General features: G+C 39.9%; 1 protein-coding gene across 2 annotated transcripts; it reads right to left on the bottom strand.

The window, feature by feature from the left end:
* Positions 1–1,236: 1,236 nt before the first annotated feature.
* st8sia3 (ST8 alpha-N-acetyl-neuraminide alpha-2,8-sialyltransferase 3) lies at positions 1,237–24,136 on the bottom strand. Of its 2 annotated transcripts, XM_084934616.1 has the most exons (5): positions 23,150–24,136; positions 13,763–13,792; positions 9,735–9,854; positions 7,866–8,423; positions 1,237–5,679 (listed from the first exon to the last, which is right to left on the bottom strand). In XM_084934616.1, exons 1-5 carry the CDS (start codon positions 23,401–23,403, stop codon positions 5,397–5,399), a joined length of 1,245 nt encoding a protein of 414 aa, XP_084790742.1. In that variant the 5' UTR covers positions 23,404–24,136; the 3' UTR covers positions 1,237–5,396. The 2 variants fall into 2 exon arrangements, with proteins under 2 accessions (XP_084790742.1, XP_084790743.1); XM_084934617.1 differs by lacking the exon at positions 13,763–13,792 and having other exon boundaries at positions 23,150–24,134.
* Between the last annotated feature and the right edge of the window lie 2,560 nt (positions 24,137–26,696).

Here is a 26,696-nt window from a genome sequence, read left to right as displayed (position 1 = left end):
AAAAACAAGATTTGGATGCACAATTTGGAATTTATTTGGGTTTTTCTGCAATCCACACAGGGTCACAAGTAAACATACGGCCTCAAATATATACATACATTCACATAAATATGAGGCTTTTGCATCTTTTGTTTTCTTGTACTGTTTATGCATTTCGTGGGACAGACTGTCAAAGGAGACTTTTTAGTTATTCCAGACCTGGGCTGATGTATGAGATACCGGCAGGCTTCAAAACTATTCAGGTACCCATGAACAAGGCGAGGATTTGTGCACAGTTCAGTCACCATTGCAGTGCACTTTGAAAACAGTCCAGAAACAAAGAGTATTGTCTAATTAAGCTTTAATCAGTGATTTGATTGCACTTTGACAGGTAGTGCACTCACAGTGGCCGAGTGAAGTGGACTTTCTCAATGTCTGAGTGACTGAATACGCTTTTTTATCATTAAATCAAATATTCATTATATCAGATATTTCTATTTGGCTTCTATGTTAAACATAAAGCATGTGACACATAAACTCTGTGTAGATACACAGCAACAACAACAAAAAACAATTTCAAAAACAAAATGATAAAATTGTAATAACTCTGGATCAGAGACACGGGCTGCTGGAATGAGTTGCAGTTTTGTTGTTTAAGCAGAGGTAAGTTGGTGCAGGGTTTTGTATCCATCCACTCATTCACTTTCTACCACTCATCTGATTCAAAGTAGCAGTGAGACTGAAGCCTATCAAAGCTGTCATAAGGCAAACGATGGACCCTGGACACGTCGCCGGTCTGGTGCAGGGCTAAAAGAGAGATTTAGAATCACTCATTAACCTAGCATGGATATCTCCGAACTGTGGAGGGAAGCAGACAGAATGAAGAACTTCCAAAATCCCAGGCCCAGGATATTCCTGCTGGGAGGCAACAAAGCTATCCACTGCATCTCCATTTGTTGCCCTGTTTTGCATAACAGTTATAAAAATTTCACTGGAAGGCAATGATGTGCAGTCACATCAGCGTTAGACGTGTCGACGTGTGATGGCACATGTCCTCCCTCGTGTAGATTAAAGGTCACTGAGCGGGTTTTACTCTGTGCGACGTGGACAAATCAGTGTTTACTGCTGATAACATTGTGCAGATTATTATTCCCAAGTCAGCAGCTTCCAGCTTTAGGATGATTTCAGTTTGTGCTGACTAAGGAAGGAAAAAGATGTTTTCATCTTTTTAACAAACAAAGGAGAAGAAGACACCACTCACATTGTCAAACTGATCATTTAATTCATTTAATGACTAAATAATGAAATAAATACAGAGTAGATATAGTTTCTTTCAAGTACTGGATGACTTAAACTTATTATTAAATCTACAGCATATTGTTTATGATATCTAAAAGTGGTTCTAGTTTATGTTATTCCTGCACGAATCTTCCTCCATTGGTCTCTGAAGACATGGACGTGAATGGAGCCGGCCTCAGTTTCATTCACAATGCGAAAAAATACATTCTGTAAAAGCTGTTACCTGATATTTTACTATTATTTTACACTATAAAAATAAAAGATGACAAAAGAAAGAAGAAAAAAGACAAAAATAAAACATGAGAACATCTTGTAAAACTCAGCTCAAGTCAGAAAATAGCATAACCTTCACAACGACAATCTCTATGTCTTTAATTCCCTAAAACATCATATTTAATCTTTCTGGAATAAAATTTTAGGACACTAAAAGGAAAAAATAAGTGAAATCCAGCAAAAATTGAGATGCAGATTACAAAATTAGTCCCAGTTTCCCTCATTTTTGCAAAACACAAAAAAATTTTAAAAATTAAAAATCCACAAAGACACAACTCTCCCTTGGAGATAAAAAGCATGTAAAAAAATTAGAATTCATATTTGATGTGCCTAAAAACAAAACATGTTTATGATGGAATTCCTCTCATGTAGCATGTGGTGTCTTAAATCATCTCTAATTAACTACAAATGAAAAAGTATTTGATGGATTTGTAAACACACATACACAGAAGCAACAGCAAAAAAAGAGAAAAAGATTAACATACCACAAAACACTCAGGGAAGTAATGATAAAAGAAGTTTGTCCAACTGTACCTGTTCACAAAAACCTGAGTATGTGGATGCAAATATGTATGGAAAGGCAAGAGTGCCAAAACTTTTACATCGATGGTGGATTTTTCCCATGAAATGAAAAGTGCCTCCTGGGATATATTGTGAAAAATGTGCACATTTCTGTAACAACTACAAACAGGGATTAATGACAGTAAGAAAATTGATATTTTAATTGTCTTATCTTTGTGCTTGTTATACTTTATAAAACCAATGAACAAGCCGACAAACAAAGACTTTGTTGTGTAAGCACAAAAAAACCCTTTATAATAACTTTATCTTATTTCAATGTTAAAGTCTCAACTCTCCACAATTACATCAACAGATAAGCAACAGAGTCTCGTGCCAGTCACGACCTTTAATCTACCGATTCTTGATCATAAATTGAGGTTAAAACCACTTCAGGCTCTCTCCATTGTCTTACTAGTATTTTCTAACAGTAAAGGTTCAAAATAACAGCGTCTCAATGGACCCACCAGTGGTCAGTCAAATATCTGGACTTGCATCATCGTCATTCTTTTAAAAAAAAAAACAATATGGAAGAGGGAACACATGTCTTCCTGCTAAAATGAACAACCTGTACATTTACCAGTGTTGTCCCTTTACACAAAATAAAATTTAGACATGATTTAAAAAACTAATAAATAAACACAAATATAAACACATCTTATTCTTATTCTTAAACTCTTTCCATTCACTTGTGGCAGGTTCACTGTTTTACTGAGTAACAAGGTAAATCTAAACACCACTGAGGAAATGTTACCACACAGCCCATTTTACAAAACAGCAAACAAGAATTTTAACATTGTGTCGATGGTGCTGACAATGCTAATTCCCTCTTGAATGTCTTCGTGGCTCAATCTGATTTTTTGAAAGTCTGTAAAAAGTCTCGTTGTTGCTGGCATAAAGTGGTGAATTGTACATGGCCCAAAACACGATGCTAAAGACAAGCAGCTAAAAGGTTCAAGTGATGTAAATTTCATCATCAGAGGGAGAAGGCGAGGCCCCGTGTGGTCATCCAGGAGGCACTACACTACAATGCCACAACTTCTATCAAAGTGGACTTGAATAAAATATAATAGGAACTATTTTCCATGTAAAAAGCAGAAGAAGAAGCTTTGCTGATGCATCTTAAATTAACTTTTTATTAGTCACCTTAAATTAATGTCTTTTTATTTCTTTCTAGCTGGGCTGGACTCTTAAACTGCATTTAAAAAAGCTGGACGTAGCTTCTGGGTCCATACAGAAGTACCTTAAATCTACATTACTTCTAAAAGCCAGTCGGGGGCAACTTCAGCAGTTCGGCTTTCTTGCCATGTGAAGTGAACACTTTTCTGATGACTTGGCTCAGTTGGTAGTTTCAGGTTATACTGAATTTATTTAAAAAAAAAAAAAAAAAAGAAGTTAATATGGTAAATTAGCTTCCTTGCCGCACTAATCAACTGTGACTTCACAATTTCCATCATTTAAATACAGTCTGTGATTGAACTTTACAGATCAGCTGGGATTTGGGATTGTTTGTAATTGTGATTATTTGATGTGATTATTGATTCAAGAATCATGCATTTATTTAATTTAATAAATAAATAAATAATTTTAAATATTTTAAACAGTTGTAGAGAATTGAATTGCTTTTGACTGCAAAGCAAACTCTGCTTTGTACCAACCTGCCTTTCAGAGCTTCTAGCCTTTCCTAAACCTTGTCATAACTTACTTCTACAGAAATTGTATTGACCAAAGTAGCTCTTTTCATCGTCTTGGCTCCATCTCCAACACTTAATCCAATTATCTTGTTTTTCCTAAATGATATTCAAAAGAATCACTCAGCCCTACTATCCCTATGAAACGTATAGTTATTTGTTTTAAAAGTAGATCTTTTAAAGTGACGTTCACTCCACGGTTTACTCTGTTTATAGCTCTAACATTAGCAGGAGGTTCACTTTAGAAATCAAAGGTTATCAAACCACTCATACGCAACAAACAAATAAAAACAGCAGGGTAGAAACGGGAATAAGGAATGAGCTAATGAGACTAAAAGGAGAAAGAAAAACTCAGATAGAGTTAAGTGAATATAAAAAATACTACTTCGTTTTTGGAGAGTGAAATACAAATGCAATAAGTTTTTTCATACTTTAGTGCTTGTAGCACAGGGCGTTTATACTATATCATACCTGCTGCTTAAATAAACAAAAAAGAGACTTCTCCAGGCACCGATTGCACTACTGTAGGATATACTATATCCTTTCACTGTGCTAAATATAGAGACTGAGCGTTCTTATATATATATATATAGCACAACAGCAGACATGGCAAAAGGAAAGACTGATAATGATGTTGGAGCTGTCAGGTGGAGCAAAGAAAGCCAAACCTGGTCCCTCCTTTTGTTCTCCTTTGTACGTGGCACTGTAGAAGTTTTGAAAACAGAAAGATATGTAGTCTGATAATGTATCTTGGTCAAAGGCAAAATACTGTGTATTTTGATCTCATCATCATCTTCATCAAGCTTCATCTTCTTTTCTTAATATGACTCTAATGTGCAAAAATAAAATCTAGGATATGTCAGGACCCTGCATACATCCAACCTCCAGACTTTGTCAGTGTGGTCCCTGACATGCGGATGATCCCAGCATTGTTGTTTTCAGACCAGAAACAGCAAAGAAACCAAAGAAATAAAAACCCCAAAATGTCAGAGCTCTGAGTTTGAGGGTTTACCAAACCCCAGCGCCACACAGCTGTTTATTATAATATATAACGAACGTAAGACAGCACTTTGCAATTTTTGAAAACAGCCACAAAATCATGTTTTTTGCCATGCCTGGATCTATGTGCTTGAATCTGATTGGCCTACATGCTGTCATTTCTGGATGGAGCTGTTTTATGTTGCATGTGTCTGCATTAGTTCTGTGAAAGACCACGATTGCAATTAAAACGCTATTAAATGATTCAGCACTGTGACACTCGTCTGAAGACCAGCTTTTGCATGACAGTCCACCTTTCTGTGGTAAAATGAAACTAAACGCGGTGCTGTTCAGCTGTAGATTTATGAGCAGTAGAAAATTAACACACTGCTTGTTTATTGAGCTGTCACAGTTCATCTTGAGCGCACGATTACGAGCCTTTGCTCTGGTATCTCAGGCTGATCTCCACTGCACCAACTCAGCCTTACAGTCAAGCTGTTGCCTTTGACTAAACGGCAGGAGTCCCAACTTTGCTTGTCTCACCCTTTCTGTAATTCCGGCCAGTGGAAGTGCTGGATCGGAGCCTGAAGGAGCACGGTACCTGCCACAGTTTTATCCCTAAGCACAGTGGGAGAGGGAGAGCTTCAGCAGTCCTTCTGTGTGCATCTTGTAGAGGAGTTTAAACTCGGCTGGCAGCTGGTGGGACTCCTGCCACTTGGTGGTGAATTTGGTGCCCTTCTTGTCGTAGTAGTGGTAGGGGAGCTCTTTGCCTGTGTTCGGGTCCCAGCCAAAGGGCCAGAAACCGTACAGGTGGATCTGGTCACACATGGAAGAAGCCAACGTGTACATCAGAATGCCTGTGCTCAGGCGCTTCGGCGACAGCTGCTTGGTTTTCCAGTAGCTGTGGAGTATGAATGACAAGAGACTAGTCACAGATTAAATTAATAATTCAGGCACTCACAACTTTATTTATTCACTCTTAAAGTGAATTATATCACTTTTACTATTAAACACTTGAAAAATGCTATGACCTAATAACTAAGTGGCAAATAAATGCAAAGCGATTATTAGAATGAAAGAATATTAGAATCAAGGATTTGCAACAAACCACTGAGTTTATCTGTGACATGTTCCTTGTACTTTTTTTGCAATGTTTTTGCTGCGTTTTGATCCTTTTTAGCATCGACTTCCTGCTTTTGTTCCTAGTTATTTCCCCCTTGTTTTGAACAGTTTAGGCAAAAACCTAAATTTTGGTAAACGGAGATAAAGGAATATCATCCTGTCCACTTTTTTCTGCTTTTTTCTAGAAATCATTCCCAAAAATTCTGAAAATAGGACTCTATTGATAGGACATAATCTGCTGAAGCTTTAATGTGGCAGTTTTGCTCTGAAGAATCACAAAGGGGGAAACTCTCCAAACTGGCCTAAACAAAAGCGGCTTCAAGAGTCCTTACAGCGCTGAAAGCTGTCTGAGCTGCTTAAAAGTGGTAATTCTTCCAGAGCAGGTAGACTTAATGGGATTGGTAAAGATTAGACTACTGTACGGGCAGCCCTATTCTGCCACTACAACACTAAGAACCCAACTTAAACCCCCCTCTCTCCACACACACTGTTACAGCTGTGTGCCATACCTTTCACTAAATAGCTGTTTCCTTATAATCCGGCTTTGGAGCCTAAATCTCCTCTTTTGACATATAGAATACAGCTCAATACAAAACAGCTACGTGTCAGCCAGTTTCTACTAGTTTCTTTAAACAGGATTGAGGTGGATGAGGGACATTTAAAAACACAGACAGAGAGAAAGCACAAATAGCTACAGCCTTTAAATGCTAAGAGACAGGGACGACCAAGCTAACCGGGCGGAAATGAAATCCAGTTGTGAGCATGTCCACTTTTAACAAGCAGAAAGCACCGAATTTGATCAGCTGTTAATCTTAATGAGCTATGCAATAAACTCAGAGACTAATTCAAGTAGTGGGTTGGACCCCATTTTACCTTCAGAACTGCCTTAATCCTTCATGGCATAGATTCAAAAACATACTGGAACCATTCCTTTAGATTTTAGTCTATATTGATCTAATAACATTATCAATAATGTGAAACCCTAGAGATGGTTGTTTGGAAAAAAATCACAAATCAGCAGTTTCCAAAATCTCAGAGCCCGTCTGGTACCAACAGCCATGCCACGTTCAGCATCAGATAAATCACCTTTCTTCCACATTCTTCCACAACTTCAACAGGTCACTTTGACAACCTTATGAAATGTGAGTATCATCATAGGTAAAAGGTAAATAATTACCAATGACAATGACAAGACATATTTAGAAAAAAGTTATCTAGTAAACCTACTGTTCACGTTGATGATGGAGATTTCCTTGTCAAACAAATCAGCCAACAACCCTACTGTTGTCCAAAAACTATTAAAGTCATCAATAAGTTGCGTTGTTGGACTGAAGAACATGTTTCCTCATTACTGTGAACACAAATATGTACCCTAGAACAAAATTTGTAAAAACTCAGCTACAACCTCAGAAAATAAAAGGCCAAAACTGCAGTTCATCTAACGGCCACTGGGGGGTTATATTCAAAAACAAATCTGTCCACACAGACTCCTGACTTAAAACCATCCCCCTATCTTCTTAACCATTTATTCCCTTCAGGGTACTCCACACAGAAATGATGGCCAGTCCTAATTTGGCCAGTCTTGGCCATCAGGGTTGCCTCCTTATGCAGCTCTGCTCCTCTTCCGGCTTGGCTTTTTGAAGTCTTCATTAATGTGAAACTAAAGTTGTAGAGTTTTTGTTTTTATAACACAATGAAGACAATACAGTGTACGTCACAGACATACAAATATAAGTGCAAATTCCTCATCTGGAAGAGGTCCAGAGGTGCACAGGGAGAAGACACTGAAGAGGAGATCAGCCAAATTTATATTAAGTATACATCTTTATTTTTAATGAGTAGAGTTATAAAATGTTTTACTGCTACTAATGACATAGTGATCACATGTGGACATGTGGACTGATGACGTACTAGACATTAATGATTTAACACCTGGATGTACTTTAATAGTCTGCTTTTTCTTACTTGTTGACATATTTCATGATGTTTCCAGGCCAGGCGAGCTGGACCTTGAGCTGACCTTTATGCTCCACAAAAAAGTCCACCAACGTTCTCGTCACTGTGGCCGACGTGTGGAAGAAAAACGCCGGGATCCACAGAATGGCGCCATCTAGCTTCTTCAGGCTAAGGAAGAAGTTATTTCTGTCCTGCACAGTTAGTAAGTTGTTATAGTATTTCTCCAGGATACTGGGGTTAAAGGTCGTCATGTTGGTGCGACGCCCAACATCTTTTTTAAAGATCTCAGTCGGCGCAAAATTGCAGCGGAAGACAAAGTCGTATTTCTCGATCTGGGGACCGCAGCGTGAGCCAGTGAGGATGCCGCTGTTGCCAATCACAGCACATACGTTATAGTGCTTGTTGAGGATTGGTGAGACCTCCGGGAGGAGAGAGCGAAAGTTGTCGCTGATGGAGAAGACGTATTTGTGGCTGGAGTAGTCATAATGCATCAGCTGACCGATTCGGACTGAGTCTCGAGTCAGCGTGAAGTTGTGGGGTATGTCGATGTACTGAGAGATCTCCTTCCTGCAAGATGGAAATATATTGCCTTGTTAAGATTTTTTTTAGCTACAACAGACAACACAGAGAAAGTCAGCCAGGTAGAACACTACAAAAGCATGTGCAGTGAAAGTGTGCTGGGAGTTGTTCCAGGTGGACAAAAATAAATAAACAAGACAAGGTGATGGCAGTAGGACTGGAAGCTGATATGTAGTCGATCTTCAGGAAGAAAGGCTCTCCTCCCTCCACTTTGCTGGCACCAGAGTTCTTACCCTGTATCTTGTATTTGTGTGGGCACATTGAACTCTATTTTGACACAAATAGATTTGGGTCTGAAAATTGGTGGTAACCATAGATAGTATAAAAGATGGATGTAGCTACATGATGTCAACCACAGTTCCAAAGTCCTGCTTTGATGGCTCTATCTGAGTGTTTTCATAATGACCATCTTTGTCTTTTGAAGCCAAATGTGAGAAGCAAGAGGCAGATCTGATTGTAGGATTGCCTTGAGTAACCTAAATCTGAGACTATTATTTGACTAAGCCCATAAACTCATCAAGAAACTATTTACTGAGGTCAGGTTAGAAGGCCAATTTCCCGGAGACTTCTATAGGACCAAAAATCTTTCTTGCAACCACAGGTATTGCCCCCTGGTGGCCATTAAAAAGAATCTTAAGAGGTTTAAGGTATATCTTCATTGGCTGATAGCGAACTCTACTAAACAGTTAGGAGTCTGTTGAGAAAAGTGCCTTCAGTTTTAGAGCAGGAGGTTGTATTTTAAAATGTGACTAAACACTTAACTGACTTAAGTGATACTCTAACTTCAGACTTGAAACTTCTTTAGATTAGCATCAAACTTCTGGACTTTAATGTGACTTGCTATGACTACACATAGCTTGGACTTGTATGTTTTTGTATTGTAGAATATAGGTCAGTAGCAGCCCTATCCACAAAGAAAAATCTACTAAATGAATTTTAAGTTCATGCTTTTATTTAGCAAAAAATATCTTGCACTAATCCAGAAGAGTTTCAAAATGGTCCACAATCAGTAAACAGAAGTGATACTGGGCTCGGATTCAGTGAAGTGTTTCTGAACAGCTACCCAAAGCTTTCACTAACACAAAAAATGTGGCAAACTTTTTCACAACTAACACTTGCTGTTGGGAGTGCTAAAAGCATGTTAAGCTTTCAAGACCATCAGAAACCAATGCAGGAGACAGTTTGTGTGTGTGTGTGTGTGTGTGTGTGTGTGTGTGTGTGTGTGTGTGTGTGTGTGTGTGTGTGTGTGTGTGTGTGTGTGTGCGCGTGTGTGCGCGCGTGTGTGTGTGTGTGTTCTACCTCTGCTGGTTAAAAGCAGTGCTGTTGTGCCTCCATTTAGATGAGTTCTGCAGGTCCTCGCTGAGAGCATTGGTCAGAGAAGTAAAAGCTGGATCCAAATACTTCATCGCCAACTGGGAGCTACACAGAGGAGGCAGAGACATGTCAATTAACTTGGTCCTCTTTTTAATAAAAGTAAATCATGCAGTTGCACTTAGAAATATTTTATGAAGCATTTTAGCTTTTTGGTAAACCATTAAGCAGCTTTGAATATCATCAAATGGACATAATAACAAAAAGTCAGGCAATCAGGCAGGTTTTGAACAAGCCAGGATATAAACACATTTTTATTTGGTAGTAAAAACTGTGGCTTAGTGGCTTCTGAATAAAACTAGAAACTGTACAATAGTACAGCAACAGTCTGAGAATAAATATACTAAATACACTTTTAGTGTGTCAGAAATATTCATCCTGTGCATATCTTTACATGAAGTCAACAGGCGTGTTTTTTTAAGAATAAGCTAATTATTAAAGAAATCTTTTTTTTTTTTCAAACATGCATATTATACTGGTATGAGTGCCCAAGTATTTTGAGATTTTTTTTTTTCATATAGCATTTAACACTTGCATGCTGGTCAGCTTTGTGCTCTGGTGGGTCCTCAGCACCATTCAGACACCGACAAGTGCCTTGAACTGCAGCTGGCGACTGTAAATGTTGTTCTGTTCTGGAGAGAGAGTGTCCAATACCACCAACTACAGAGTGTTGCCCAGTGATCCATAAAAGGTAAGGAGCTGATGCCACTACGCTGAGCTCACCAAAGCTGCAGAGCAGAACATGGATTACAGTCACTAGCAGCAGTCCAAAGCGGTGGAGTTGGAGCCCATCCAGAGAAGCAGCTTCTTGCACTGTTATGTTGTTATGTCTTCTTGCACAAAGTATGCGAGGTGTGATCAGAAAGTTCTAAGGTAGTCAATAAAAATCTAATTTGAACAATCTTTCCATCAAGATCAGCATGACTCCTTCTACAATAAGCACTTGATTTCTTTAACTGTGTCAAAACTTTAGTCATTCCACTTTTATTTGCATTTTTAAGAAAGTTTAAGAAAGATGAAGTTGCAGGGATGCAAATCTGGCCAGTAGTCCAGTTAATGAGTAGGGACTGCACTGATATGGCCAAGCATCTTTTGATCGCACCTCGTGCATGCAGCATGCATGCCAGCCTTTCTTGCTACAGCCACAAATATTCAATGATATTTACTTGGGCAAATACCTGGAACCAAAAATGCTGAATTGTTTAAAAACCTGTCTGATTGTCAGCTGGTGTTTTTTCACAACTTCTTTACAGTGATGTTTTAATAAAAGTAATAAAAACAATATGGCTAAAACTATTACATGAAAATATAAATAAGACAGGAACTGTAGATGGGAACTCTCCATTCATAAATCAGATTTTGTCTTTTTCTCCACAAAGCTAAAATGCTTCCAAAAGAAACTTACTGAAATGTGCAAGACTTTAAAGAGCCATTTTGCAAATATCTATCATTCTGTTCATTTGGAAATCAGCTGCAGTGAAAAACAGCTCATTCATTTACACTCAGCTCAATGTAAATGCAGACTTTCAGTCTCTTTCCTGCATGCGAATCTGGTTTAGTCAAAGAATAGACTCTTCGGGATTCTGTGGAAAACTGAGCAATAAGGCCAAACAGTTGCATCAACTCTGTCCATCTTAACAAGTTATTCATAGTGACATTGAGGAAATATTGACTGTTCAGCCTAATACAGTTTCATTCACTGTGTCTGTGTTTGGGATGCTTTTAAAACACTGATTCACATCAATGACAAAACAAACGTGTTAAGATGAACATTTTTATTTGCAGTGCAAGAAGCCTCAACTTTAATTTCTCGGTAAAACCTAGACTCAACAAAGAGATTCATCAGGTAAGTATTTTAAAAGAATTTCTATACACCGGGTTTTTGCAATGAAAACTCGACATTTTGTATATAGTGAATTAAGCCTAGACTAAAACAAAAATTCAATGAAGGTCTCCACTGGAAAGTTTTATTCCAAGGCTTAATCCCTGTCTGGGAAAACTGAGTCATTAAGACTAGTTTCCTGCCACAGACTAAACTTCAAAATGTCAAGATTTTAGGTCTCTAGTATGACATAGGCAAATAATAGTTGATCAAATACTGTTTGAAGTCCTTGATGTTTATCCTCCATGAAGAACCAGGTTTGTGCAGGTGACTGCATTAGGACAGTCCAGAAAGCAACAGAGGTAACTTGGACTGTCCTACCAGGCAAGCCAGTAATGACTGGTTGCTAGGGAAAAATATGCACTCCCTGACCAGTTGGCATGGAGTTGCTGGAGATTTTTGAAAGTCTATAGCTGTGTCACAAAACGTAGGCCGCATCCTTCGGAGGACCCAGCCTTTGCAGTCTACGTGGGCTGGGTCCTTCGAAGACCGAGAAGGCCGGAAGTGCGAGGCTGTGAAATAGGACGGTCTAGCCTTCAGAAAAATTACATTTTTAAGTTATCCGAGTGACTTATATATCATGTTTAACCTGAGTAGTGAAAGACAGCAGGGTCCGAAAACGATGAAGCTGGGAGTCTGCTGCTCTTGCCGGCTCGAGTGACCATTGAACCCCCCAGCTAGCTATCAAGCGGGTGGGTAACAGACATGTCCGAAAATGTCGGAGCACTTTTGCAAATATGCGATGTCTTGATAAACCAAGCAGATATTTGAAGTTTACATGGCTACTTTCTCGTCTGAAAATATGTTAAAAGTTTATTTTGTGACCCAGAAAGAGTAATAAGAGTAATATTAAAACTTAGTAGCGGCCGCCATTGTTGGAAACTGAAATTGGCTATTTATTCTGGGATATGGTGGGCCACGAAGGACACACCCGACCCATCCTTCAAATTCGGGGAAATGAAGGACGCATTTGTCAGCCGTATTTGAAGCAGTCGACGAATTGGGACAGCCTTCGTCGCCTGGCTGTCACGTAATTGGCCTTCAAATGTGGCCTCCGAAGGATGCAGCCTACGTTTTGGGACACAGCTTATGACTGCTTTCTTCACTAGCAGATGGTTGCCTGTAGTTTGAATGGAAGACACCAACCTGTCTGCAAACACTTGCCAACTACTCTCTGAGCAGCAGTGAAGCTAGACAGTGCAACACAAGATTTCCACAGCAGGTAGCTCTGCATATTTGTTTTGTTAGACTTTAAAACCAGATACCCTTTCTGACATAACCCCAAAGGTTATAAAAGTTATAAAAGTTGGCATCTTTCATGCAAACTACAGGCAACAATCTGCTAGCAACTAAAGCAATCATAACGAAGTTCTTTGCAGCCACCTAGTCACTTGCCACCAATTAGAGAATGCACATTTTCCCCTAGTGAACTGGTGGCTCGGCCTCTATTATGTCTGTGCAACTCAGGCGTTGCTGTAGCATCTGACATTTTTGCAGACATTTTTTGCAGTTTAGGAGTTGAATCTGAATCAGCATGAAATACAATTTTTACCATTAAAGCTCTACAAACTGGAGGTTGGAAAGGATCTAAGTTTGTATGTAAGACTTCTTATTTTTGAATGTATTTAGCTGTGTATGCTCAAATTATAATGCTCACAGATTACAATGAAATGCTGAATCATTTTGCAACCTCTGCTTAAACTGAGTAAGGTTACAATATACAAATATACATCTAATATATATATATATATATATATATATATATATATATATATATATATATATATATATATATATATATATATATATATATATATATATATATACGGTACATTTCTTCATGCCATGTCAAATTCAGCACCACAACATTAACAGGGCTCAAGTGAGCATTCGGGATCTTAATTTTGATTTGACTTGAAAGATGGTAAGTAGGCTGGCAGGTCAAGCTTTAACAGCAGTCGACTGACATACATATACCCATTTGATACATATGTGATTGACATAAACCCGGATATAAAAAAAGAAAGGATTGCACTGCATCCTTCCGTTTTTAGCATCAGCACTCTTTATTCACCTCAGGTCGGGTTTGCGAGGTGGCCTCTCACTGCAGGAGGGGCGTGAAACAAAAAGAAAAGATAAATAACTCACTCGTTCTTCATTGACATTTCAAAAGACACCCTTGACTTTGGAGCTGGAGACCAGGCATGCAGAGGCTTTAGTGCGTTTCAAATACTCACCGCAAATCATCTAAATGGCTCAACAGCACATTTATAACTGTGACAGCAGTATCAAAAATAAGAAGACCTCCAATCATCACACACAACAAAGCACAGATTTAAACAAAATACTTTCACTGTAATGGGAAAGTGAAAACAGGCATTTTCAATCAAGAACAGCGGTACATTTTTTTTTTCTAAGAAACTTCCGCATTGGCAAAATGGATCGGTTACAAGAGTCTGAAAGATGTTTTTAACCCTCTGATGTTTCAGCGAGTACAACTAAGAGGCTGGTACATGTGGTTTTGAGTGAGATAGCTCTTGGTTGAGATTACATCACATGTAGAGACTATGCAAAAAAAGAAAAGCTCCATAACTATAGCTCCCTGCATCTAGCTATGTTTGTTACTGTATACAAAGCAGGTGATTTGAGAGATAGCTTGAAACCTTGAGATTATTTATATCTTAACAAAACAGCTCATCAGAATGATTTACTTTCAGAAGCTGTGGCATTGCTTTCATTCCTCTTCAGAAAGAAAGCAATGACAAACTAGTGACATTTTCTGCCTGATTAAGATATAACAGCAAAGATAACTAATATCATTTGAATTGTAATATTGATTGGCAGGCAGAAAGTCCATGACATGGACTAAAACCTTCTCCATCCAATATGGCTGCACAGTGATCAGAGCAATCACCAAGTTCCTGATGGTAAATTAGGGCTCACGCTGCAACAACATGACAAGAAACTTGTCCACTAACAAACCACTTTCTTTTAAAAATGCTGCTCTGCTCCACATCTAACTCACTCTGAGCGTAACCTTGGCCTGCGATGGCAGCAAGCGAGGGGGAAAATTATTACAGGCGGGAGGAAAATGAATGCGGCACTCGTGTTGTAAATCAAATCAGCCAAGGACGGCCGGCCGGCCTACAGAGCCCTCATCAGACCTGCGCTGTTTGAACATCACACATGACCCAACATGTCGGACAGCAAAGATTTACAGATTTCTGTGGAGCTCAGCTGCACTGTCCCTACTAAAACCTGCGTCTTCTTCCTTTTTTTTTTTTTTTTTTAGCACAGGTGATTTCTGCCATCAGTCTTTGTGAAAAGCAGCTCCTGATGTTTTCTGTTCATATTCTAAGATAAATGACTGTCTGCTGCGTGACTGGACAGAAAAATGTCAACACCTTTTTAAGTGCATTAGACCTACTGATACTGTGGTTCATTGTTTCACACACACTTGTATATTTGGTGACTTTTTTATCATTCTTTCTTAGTTATATTTTTATCCATCAGGTCTGTCAATCAGTAGCTGCTGACCAGCCATCCCCGGTCCACACCAACTGCTGGCCAGGCCACTGTTGTGGTAGTCCTCGATATCATCCAGGTTTTTGTTTGCTACTTGTATGGGCTCTAGTTCTCCAGCACTGGTGTGAAATCTCACAAGGGGGATGCACACAAATGCCAATTAAACTATTTCAAATTTAGGAAACAAGGAAAGAACTTAAACTAACTGGTGTGTGTAATCAATGCAATCAGTGGTATAAATGATTGCTTGAGTAAAGAAATGGTGTATGAAATGTTGTGTAGTGTAGAAAATCAAATAAAAGACCAAACAACATCCAAAAGATGGCTGAGGGAGGAGAACCACACTGAGGGCTTAGAGCACTGCCAGACTGGGCCCAGGTGGCGCCAGTGTGACTGATTGGAAGCAAACCACACCACATCTCCAGTGTCTACAGATGAGACCTGCCACACAACAGGCTGAAAGGAAAGTTTAAGGAACCAATCAAAACATGAAACATAAGTCGCTAAAGTTGTTGGGAATCCAGTTTAGAAAACTGGGCACACCTGGCCACCTCCAAGGTCTGGGCTGTGTGGACCACTTTTTGTTCATGGGGTCGGAGGCAGAGTTTTAGCTCTAATCATCAAATCTAAGGCGAATGAATGGTGAAAAATGGAAAGGAGCTATGCAGGAAGCTGTGCAAAGCTGCACAAAGAGATGACCTGGAAGGGGACATCCCCCAAGTTAATCTCAGGTTTTTTCACTTCACTTTTTTATGAGCAAAGTTTCTGTACTTTTGCATCACAACTAATGCTAAAAGGAAATTGTGCTTTCAAATGCAGTTTTCAAACAGAACACTATAAATATTTGGACAGAGTGTGTGTGTGTGTGTGTGTGTGTGTGTGTGTGTGTGTGTGTGTGTGTGTGTGTGTGTGTGTGTGTGTGTGTGAGAGAGAGAGAGAGAGAGAGATGTCAAAAACTTGTTTAAAACTAAAAAAAATTATTTGAATTTTTTTTATGGCCGATCTCTCTGAAAAATTCCAAATTAATCACAAATAACATTCAACCACTAAAACATTTTTTTCTTTTCAGGAAGTAAGTAATCAAGTAAAACTGTAATCTTGATAAAATAATAATAATGTGCTTTACTATTTTTAGGTGTACATTTGAAATTTCAGGGATAGCAATAATAATATTTTAGAATTAAAAATATAATTTTGATTAACAGCTTGTGCACACAGGTGTATTGATTGTATCAGAAATATAAAAATGATTTTTGGTAATTACCACTACTGACAATTTAGGGCAGCTGTGGTATAAACTTTACATTTGTTGGTGGTTTAATGAATGTGTTAAGCACTGTATACAGGAGACCCTACGGTGGCCCCTAGAGAAAAAAACATGCGCAAACTCCAAAACACTTGCAAAATCCAAAACACATGCAAACCCCAAAACACATGCAAATTCCAAAACACAACGAAAGTGCTCCAGGACGCTAGGGGCAGTGTTGAGCTTTTGTTACCTAGTAATTACACAAGCCAGGAAGTACCAATGACCGGATTTGGGGTCTGCAGCCTTAAAGGCCGCATTTTAAGGCCGATTACGTCACAGCGACACGACGAAGGCTGTCCCAATTCAAAGGCTGCTCGAAATGCGGCCCTCAAATGTGTCCTTAATTTCCCTGAATTTTAAGGGTGGGTCGGTGTAGCCTTCATGGCCCAACATATCCCAGACTTCATAGCGCAGCGGTGGTGTGGATAATTTTGCCGAAAAAAAAACGGCGGAAGCGGAGCGGACGAAGAGTAAACTTTCAGAAGTAAGTACTGAATATTATGTCACTTATTTATGCGCAAATGTTTTTATAATGAAGAACATTAAAACATTACTGTTGGCAACATGTCGGGAAAGTTATGTGACATTAGCGACGTTTGTACTAACTTGGTTTTAAAGCCTTTACTTCAAAATATACGCCGTTCAATAGCTGACTTTAATCTTACAGAGAATGTGATGATTTTATGCGTAATTAAAGTCAGTCATGTCAGTCAGCTGACGGTTCACTCGTTAAGCTGAAAGAAAGATGCTTTAATCACAGGAGTCACACATGTGTCCACTTTACCATCTGGGAACTCTTCTTGTTTAGCACTCGTAATAACACAAACACTAAATCCTGCTTCTCTTGTGCTGTTTTGTAGCAGTGTATACACCTGAGACTGTCACCTGTCTGTCTGTCCTGCACTCTCTCTCTGTTTCTTTCTCTCTGATTGTGTAATAAAAGTATGAACATGTATTTATAAGTTATACTTGTGTTTGAATCCTGCAGCTTATCACACATTTGATTTCCATGTGTGACAACTGCAAGTGTCCAGAGTGAGGACAGACTGAGGGCCCCACTGCTGCACATCATCTGTGAGGCTTTGCACCCCTGATGATCCACCAGGACAAACTCAGCAGTATGTGAGGAAGAGGAGGAGGAAGAGCCAGCAGCAGCTGACAGATGGAGAGAATAGACAGACTGTTCCCTGTTTGTGAAGGACTGCTAGGAAAGCTTAAAATAACTAATTGTCTGTCCTGAATCAGTCTTATTAGGTAATGTTCAAATAATTTTATCATCCCAGTGTTTTCAGTGTGGGAGAAAGTACTCAGGGCCTTCAGGTTACACACTATGAAAGGCAGCAACAAGTTTAATGTTCAGAAACCTAAAGTATGTATCAGCAGCAGAATGGAGCTAAAAATAAATGTTTGTTTCAGTTCTATGAAGCTTTGAGTATTTTGGATTAGTAGTACTGCTGTGTTTGTTGCATCATATTGCTGTAATTGTTTATATGCTTTATATATTCTGAGGTAAGTTGATCTATAGTGTTACATCATATTCTATAAGGATGTTATGTGTTTGGATACTTTCTGCCCAGTTTGACCCATTTAGCAGAAGTCAGCCTGTTTAAAGCTCTGATATCTATTCTGTATGACTTAAAGCAGTTATGACATGGTCTGATTTTCTCACCCAATAAAGGAATATTCAATATATCAGTCTACTCTTCATTTTTATCAGAAACAGTTATCACAGCTCGTACATTTTCTTTTTACACATGTATGTAAGCATTGAGCCAAATTTAGTAATGCCAACATACTGAAGGAACAACATTTGTCTCTTATATATGATACACCTATATATGCACTGTCAATATACATTTTGAACCAGCTGCAGATGTCAGAGTAACAACTGACTGACCCCCACATGAAGTGCGTTACAGTAGTCCACAGGGGAAGAAATAAAAGCATGGATCATGGTTTCAAAGTGCTGCCTAGAAAGAAAAGATTTCACTCTTGCCAGTCGCCGTAAATGATAAAAATGGACTGGTCCAACTTAAAACCAAGGGCAGTAACAACAGGTTTAAAATAAACTTCCAGGGGTTCCAAATCAAAAGAAGAGGACTCACAGGGGCCACTGGGTCCAAACACCAACAAATCTGTTTTCTTTTCATTCAAATTTAAAAAGTTTAGAGCCAACCAAGCTTTAATGTCATCTAGGCATGTCAAGAGAGGTTTTATTCAGATGCCATCCTTCTGCTTCAGTGGCAAATAAATTTGGCAGTCATTCCTATATACTTGTCTTTGAGTGAAGATTTAAGGTGATAAGACATGTAAATAACTGCAACTTGAATCTGTACTGAAGCTCAGTATTTGACACAGAGTTCATGTTCACTGCTGTAATAGCTAATAATGATTAATATAATAACCATAATATTGGCCATATTATATTTACATTACCAAAGTGATATGACTTTAGTCTCATGAACAACATTAGCTAATTGTTATTTACTAGCTAATCTTAAATGACTGTTCAGTACAGAAATGAAGCCCAAAAATCATGTTTTACTGTCCTGTGGTCTCAGCCTCAGATACTTATCAAATCACACAAAGCTCTTGTAGAAACAAACAAACAAATGAAAAAAATATGTTCTCCTTCATTTCTGTCAAACAAAGTTGTATGACACGTTTCCAGCTGTTAGTATCATGGTTGCTAGGCAACCTGGGAAGCGCGATGGAGACTAGAGCCCATGTGTTTGCAACAAACTTGCCGTTTATTTTGCAAATCGAGCTCAACACTGCCCCTAGCGTCCTGGAGCACTTCCGTTGTGATTTGGAGTTTGCATGTGTTTTGAATTTTGCATGTGTTTTGGAGTTTGCATGTGTTTTGGAGTTTGCATGTGTTTTGGATTTTGTACGTGTTTTGGAGTTTGTGCGTGCTATTTGGAATTTGTAAGTGTTTTGGAGTTTGTACATGCTTTGTCTCTAGGGGCCACCGTAGGGAGACAGCTTATTTATTAGGATGTTTTACTTTCTGCACAGATGTTTCACTTTAAAAACTTTCCAGTGGCTCACAAAATACTCCCCACCCCCCTTACTGAATGTGAAACATCTGTAGGAAGATCAGCTTAACACTGAAGAGGAGAGATAATTTGGAAGCTACAGAGCAGCGAGTGTGACATGACTGATGACATGTTGTTGTACTGATGGAATTAATGTTGTGGAAATGCACTTTACATTGTATTTAGACTGTAAGTTCCTGCAGTAAATGTAACTCAAGCTAATCCTTAATGTTTATAATCAGTCTTTATGAGGAATAATGTTTTAAAGACAAACCTGACAGTAGCTGTAATACTGGCTTGTATGAGGATTTACATCAATTTTGCCACTTTTATACAATGAACACATTACTGGTGTAGAATTAGTATAAAACCTGGAAATTGGAGACAGATGAGGTCAGATCTGAGAGAACTTTGTAATCTGAGTGTGTCTAAATGACTGATGACTAAATAAACCACTTATGATGAACCCGCTGATGTCTTTGGTTCATATATTAGCCAGAAGTCCTGCATAAACACTGGGAATATACACTCCTTATTAGGTACACCTTGATATTGTAGTTTGGACACCCCTTTACCTTCCGAACTGCTTTAATTCTTTGCGGCACAAATGAGCTTTGTGACATTTTGCGTTATCCTGCTGGAAGTGTGGCAAGAAAATATCCACAACACTATTCCACCACTACTATCACCACCATCAGTCTGAACCATTGATCAGAGACAGGTCGGATCCATGTTTTCACGTTGTTTACACTAAATTCTGACCGTTTCATCCAGACACCACAACAGAATCCAGACTAATCAGACAAGTCAATGTTTTTCTAACATTCTGTGCAAATTGTAGCCTCAGATTCTTCTTATTATTTGAGAGGAGTGACACCCTGTCTTCTGCTGCTGGCATTAACAAGGTATTTTCACCCAGAGAACTGCCACTCTCTGGATATTTTCTCTTTTTCAAACCATTCTCTGCAGACCCTAGAGATGGTTGTGCAGTTAAATCCCAGCAGATCAGAACTTTCTAAAATACTCAGACCAGCCTGTCTGACAACACAAAAACCATGCCACATTCAAATTCACTTTATGACCTTTCTTCACCATTCTGATGCTTGGTTTGGATTTCAGCAGGTCATCTTGATTATGTCTACATGCCTAAGTGCACTGGATTGCTGACACGTAGCTGGCTGATTTAGATATTTGCATTAACATGTAGTTGATTGGGTGTAATAAAGTGGCTGATGAATGCAAATGGGTTTTTTTCATAAGAGCAAAACGTACGTCTTCCTTCATTAGAATAAAACTTATAAAAGTAAATGAGAGTGAGAAGTGCTGATCTAGTTCACAGCTGTGGGATTAAGTGACAGATGCCCTGTTTTTCTTCAGGCTGACACACACTCACACTGACTGGAAAACACACTGACGTGTACCACATTTAGATCGGTTTATTAGGACAAAGCTGTCTCCTTATTCAGTGGGGGGAAAAAACGCCTTCCACCAGTGATGAGTTAGGAAGCAGTCAGTGTCATTCTACGGTGTATTAACTGCAAATTGATCAATAACAAACGGACACTTTGATAGAAAATGTTAAGCTGAACCAACTCTGCAGTGTTTTGATCAAATTGCCACCATCATCTGTTTTCACCTAATCAGGGGGTGATACAGAAGTCCCACCTGCACTTGCAAGTACAGGAGTAGCATTAGCAGTAAACAGGATGTACCACGCTGTGTGGGCCTGTGGACCCCGTTTCGGCTTTTCTTAGTTTAGTTGACCTTAGAATGAAGACGGGGAAACGGGAGGCTATAAATTTAATCTGTAGCAACATCTGTAGTGAAAATAATTTTAGATTTTGGAGGAAGAGCATGCTGCTATTTTTGTTAAACAGGTGCTAGAAACTGTAGCCTTGACTTCCTGGAAATTTAACAGAAGAGAGAGGAAGTCATGCTCCTGTTCTTTCACATATAGATAGATGTTCTCTTTTCAGTTATATAAATATATTCATTATGGATCTCATGTGGGTTTTGTTTTTGTTTTTTTCAACTTTAGGGAGATATGTCAGCTGTTTCCTGTGCTGGCTGTCAGACATAAGTGGCATTAATCTTATCACATAAGAGACAAAACAGAAAAGGTGAGAGCAGTTTATAAAACCCAAAACTGAGAAGTCGCCTCAAGCAAGGGAGTTGCAAGGAAGTTCAAGTATCTTGGGATATTATTCTCAGGTGACGGAAAGGTAAGAGGTTCAGACTTCCAGAAGAATCTTAAGTACAGCGGCTGCTCCTGCATGTCAGAAGGTACTGGCTAAGGTGGGTATGGCATCTCAATAGGATGCCTCCTGGGCACTGGGGTGAAAACCCGGAGTAGTCCTAGAACCTTCTGGAGAGATTATATTTTGCGTCTGGCCGGGGAGCACCCCAGGATCCACAGGAGAAACTGTGGCTGGAGAAAAATATGTCTGGAATACTGTCACCTGATGGATGGATGGATGGATGGATGGATGGATGGATGGATGGATGGATGGATGTTTTCCATATGTCAGTTCCCAGACAGTTACAGACCAATGTTAAAAGTAGAGGGGATGCTACAGAGTTAAGCATGACCATGAGACATGTTCCTTCCATCAAATTCAAAATGAGCTAATATGTTTCTTATCCAGTCTTGGATCAGTTTAAACATTAGATTAGATTTGTGTTTATGAGATTTGTAAATCATGTTATTCTTTTTTTATTTACACTTTACACAGATTCACAACTTTTGAGGAATTGGGGTTGTATAACTGTGTGCTTTAACACTGGGGTCCGTCACTGTAAATCAGGATCTCAAGTCTAAACCAGAAAACAGTGCAAGACAAGCTAGACTTAAGAAGTACAACATGTTTCAAAAACTAAGTAAAGGTCACCCGGGTGAGTTAGAGTATCTTCTTTAATTTGAATTCCTTACATTAATACACACAGCTACAGTTTTGAACAACAACATGGACACTCTCTGAGACTGCTGAGTCATTATAAGAGTTTTGTTTCTCGTGTCTTTAACAATGTCCTTACTGGAGTTATTACTTTAGCAAAACCGAAAAGACTGGAGTCTCTCCTTAAGCAGACTGACTCCAAAGTCAGCAGTTACTTAAGTAGGAGGAACTGCAGATTTTAGCACTTCCTCCTTGGTTTTAAATGCTTCCCCTCTGACAAAGACCCACTGCACTGATTTACTAAATTACTGAACCCAAAGAGGAAGTCATAAAAACTGCAGTTATTCATTACTCAGAAAAAAATGAAATGAAACATTTAAAGCTCAAGTGTGTGGACACAAAAATGAGTGAGAAGGTTAAGGTGCAAAGATGTTTAAGTGTATTAATTCAACTTTAAATTCGTGGACATTGTTTACATTTACAATGTAGGCTATTCTGGACATTCTTGAGTGTAAATTATGGAAATGAGCTTGAGTAAAAATGAAAAAGCAGGCAGGCCTCACCCAGCAGAGAGGCCTTCGCCTGAGTGTGACCAGCGCCAAAAAACGGTTTCCTACTGATGGAAAAATAAAAAGCAAACACTCAGCTGCCGTGATCCAAACAACCTGCAGGTCCACAGCCTGGCCTGGACTCACCGAAACCCCGCGTGGAACATGTACATCCTGGGTCCGCCGTTGGGTCCATATCTCGGGGTGCTGAACAGGAAGTCCTTCTTGATGGAGACATAGCTGATGAGAGACAGGATGAGCAGCGCCACGCTGAATATGACGAGCCCCAGCGCGCTCACAAACCGTACCATCCTGCCCCGATGGAGGAGGCTGGCCCTCCGGCCCAGAGGATCAGGAACCGGCCAGGACGAGGAGAAAGCGAGCACCCAGGCGCACCGCATCAGCGGCACGGCGACGGCGGGGACGCGGAGAGGACGAGGCGCGCTTGACGCAGGTCTCAGAGCCCACGCGGGGAGGAAGCGCAGAGGCAGGGAGTCGGGGTTTCATCTGCTGCGTGCGAGCGGAAAAGTACCGGCGGCGAAACAGGAGTGCAGAAACACAGGAAGGCCGCCAGCACAGCAGAGAGGACGCTCACACGCTAACCTAAAAACGCCTTCCATAGATGCCGTGCAGGCTGTAGGGACGCGCGTTTGCTGCCAGTTTCATCAGCTGAGGGTGATTCAGAGAGAAAGCGGAAGAAAAACCCGCGTGACGCACTGATCGTGGATGTATCCCAGGATGGAGAGGAGGAGGGAGGAGGAGGAAGAGGAGGGGGTCTTCCTGCTGGCATGCAGGGTCAGATTACAGTTTCATAACCTCGAGGCAGGAGATGAAGCGGCGGCTCGCGGCATCCTGCAGGGAGGAGGTGGGCGCTGCATCCTCGGCGTCTCTCTCTCCTCCTCTCCTTCTCTCTCTTTCTCTCTCACTGGCAGTGTAATTAATTAAGGCCAGGGTGTCGCTTTAAGGAAGCGCAGCTCGTGTATCTGGTAATCAGATAAACAGTTCCAGCAGCATCCGAGGCGGAGCTCCGTGTCCTGGTGGAGGCAGAGATGCGGAGAGAGAGCGAGCTGGAGAGAGGAGGCAGCTGAGGCGTCATGTGTCGGTCTGTCTATAGACGCAGATCTGCAGACACGTGACAACATTTCACTGTTTTCAGCTCGTGACAAAGCAGCCGTCAGTTTAGACTGAGTGTTAGTCTGCTACTGCGTAGACTTTCAGTATTTGTTAAATAACAGAATACGTGACTCATGAGTTTCTGCGAGGGTGTCGCTTCTCTCCTCTGCTGCAGCGCAAAGGGTCACTTGAACTCGCTGTCCACTCAATGTGTCCTAAGTTTCTAAATGCATCACTGGGAGTTTTAATTTCCTTTTCTGACACACGGTCATATGCAGGACCGCATGATGCGTGGCTACTTTAGAAACCTTATGACATGAATCCCAAAAGGCTGATTCTCTTCATCTAGACGTTTTCCGTGGGAGAAACGTTTCGTCATAATCCAAGTGACTTCTTCAGTCTCAGCTGACTGCAGGTTTCCCCAATCTTATAAACAGTACATTTCCACAATATCTGAAACCAGCCCACTGAAGGAACAATGGGCTGTGAGGTCAGTTCCTTGATCATAAATATGCAAGTTGTCATGACCATTGATCGAAGACCACTGATCAATGGCCATGAGTACCATTCACAGAGAGTTCGGGGATGGCTGCAATCACAGTATTGTAAGATGGTGAAAGATGTACCCTTAGGCCCCCTCCTCGATTCAGAGATGGTCTTTCCCTTTTCACGTAAATGGCCTCCTTGACTCTGCGCTCAAACCAGCGTTCCTCCCTGTCCAGGATGTGTCCATCCTCATCATTGAAAGAGTGTCCACTGGCCTGTAGGTGTGAATAGACTGCAGAGTCCTGGCCTGACGAGGTGGCTCTTCTGTGTTGTGCCATCCGCTTTGCCAGAGGTTGTTTGGTTTCCTTGATATATAAATCCTGGCAATCCTCCTGGCACTTAACAGCGTACACTATGTTACTCTGTTTGTGTCGGGGACCCGATCCTTGGGGTGGACCAATTTTTGGCGCAGCGTGTTTTGGGGTTTAAAAGCCACAGAGACGCATAAAAACACACAGCTGCAGTTTTAGAAAAAGTGTGTCTCAGCTGTTCTGATACTCCTGACACATATGGGATCACTACAGGTTTTCGCTTAGGCAGTGGTTGTCCTTCTCTCCTGGATCGGTTGGAGCTTTCTTTAGGCGCCTTCCCAGCTTTGACAAATGTCCAGCTGAGATAACCACATTTACTCAGGGCCTTCTTGATGTGCTGTTCTTCTGCTTCCCTGGCCGCTGTCTCTCTGTCAGTGGGGATGGTGTTCGCTCTGTGTTGTAGCGTCCTGATGACACTCAGTTTATGCTCCAGTGGATGATTAGAGTCAAACCTTAAATACTGATCCGTATGCGTAGGTTTATGGTACACATCAGCTTTTAAATGTAATAAATGTAATAATTCAGTGGGCTAGTTTCAGGCATTGTGCAAATATACTGTTTATAAGGTTGGAGAAACCTGCAGTCAGCTGAGATTGAGGAAGCCTTTATACAGAACATTTTACATTTTGCATATTTTGAAATTCTGTTTCAGAGCACTATAGTGAGTACTATTCAAACTGTAATATGTTAGGATGTTACACTACTACTACTACTGATAATAATAATAATAGTTATCCTTAAGCTACAAAGTGCTTTCCAGAACCCAAAAGAAGGTATGACAATCAAAAATCAACCAAAACAACTAAATTACTTTGGCATCTCCGGATGTGCAAGACATAAAAAAATAGTGCAAATGCAAACATTTAATATGCACATAAAGAACAAAGAATGTGCGAACAGATAAAAAAAAAATAGTGCAAAGACTACAGAAGTACTATACTCCACTGTATTACACGTTCTATACAAGAACTATATTACCAGTTGATGTGAGAGAAGGAAGACAGGATAGAAGACCTGCTGTGGAAGAGAGACAAAGATTAATAAGTATGAGTGTGATTGTGAAACCTTTTTATTGAGGATGACTGTATGAGCTTGGTCACTTGTAATGGTATGTATCTGCACAATATTTGATCTTAATGTAGGTATTGTTATTTTAATTTAACACATTTTCAGAGGAAAATGGTCTCAAGAATGTTCAGAACAAAAAAGCTGGGGTGCAACTGAACTATTTTTTTTTAAGGTTTCGAGCTGAGTGAAGTGAGTCAGAATAATCTGCATGGTAGCCAGAGTAGGAGCTGGTCAGTGCTAGCTGTTTATATTACTGTCAGAGGGTCTTGTCATTGCTGTTGACGGAATTGAGATTAAGTCAGCACAAATGTTTCCATTCCTCCATGATGCAGAAGTCATCCAAACCGCTGTGTTGAATAAACTTGGGTTTTTAATGCAGGCAGAGTGTAATAATTAGCAAAGAAAGGTGCTCCAGAGCTTCCTTTATTGCTTCTTTTTTGCAGAAGATAAACTTCCTTGATGAAAGAAACACAGGAAACCCTCCCATAGCAACGCAACATCTGATGGTTCAAGAAAACAATCAACAGAACTGATACAAATCTTTATATTACACTGCGGTGATAAAAAATATTCTACTGAGGTGTTGTTTTTCAGTAAGAACACATTCATATAAGCTCTGTAAATCAAGATTGTGAGTTTTGTTAACTGATTTAAAA

This window comes from Perissodus microlepis, chromosome 7, assembly GCF_051167445.1.
Source record: "Perissodus microlepis isolate ML-2025 ecotype Zambia chromosome 7, ASM5116744v1, whole genome shotgun sequence".
In the NCBI taxonomy this organism is placed as follows: Eukaryota; Metazoa; Chordata; class Actinopteri; order Cichliformes; family Cichlidae; genus Perissodus; species Perissodus microlepis.
This window is presented reverse-complemented; position numbering and strand designations above follow the sequence as displayed.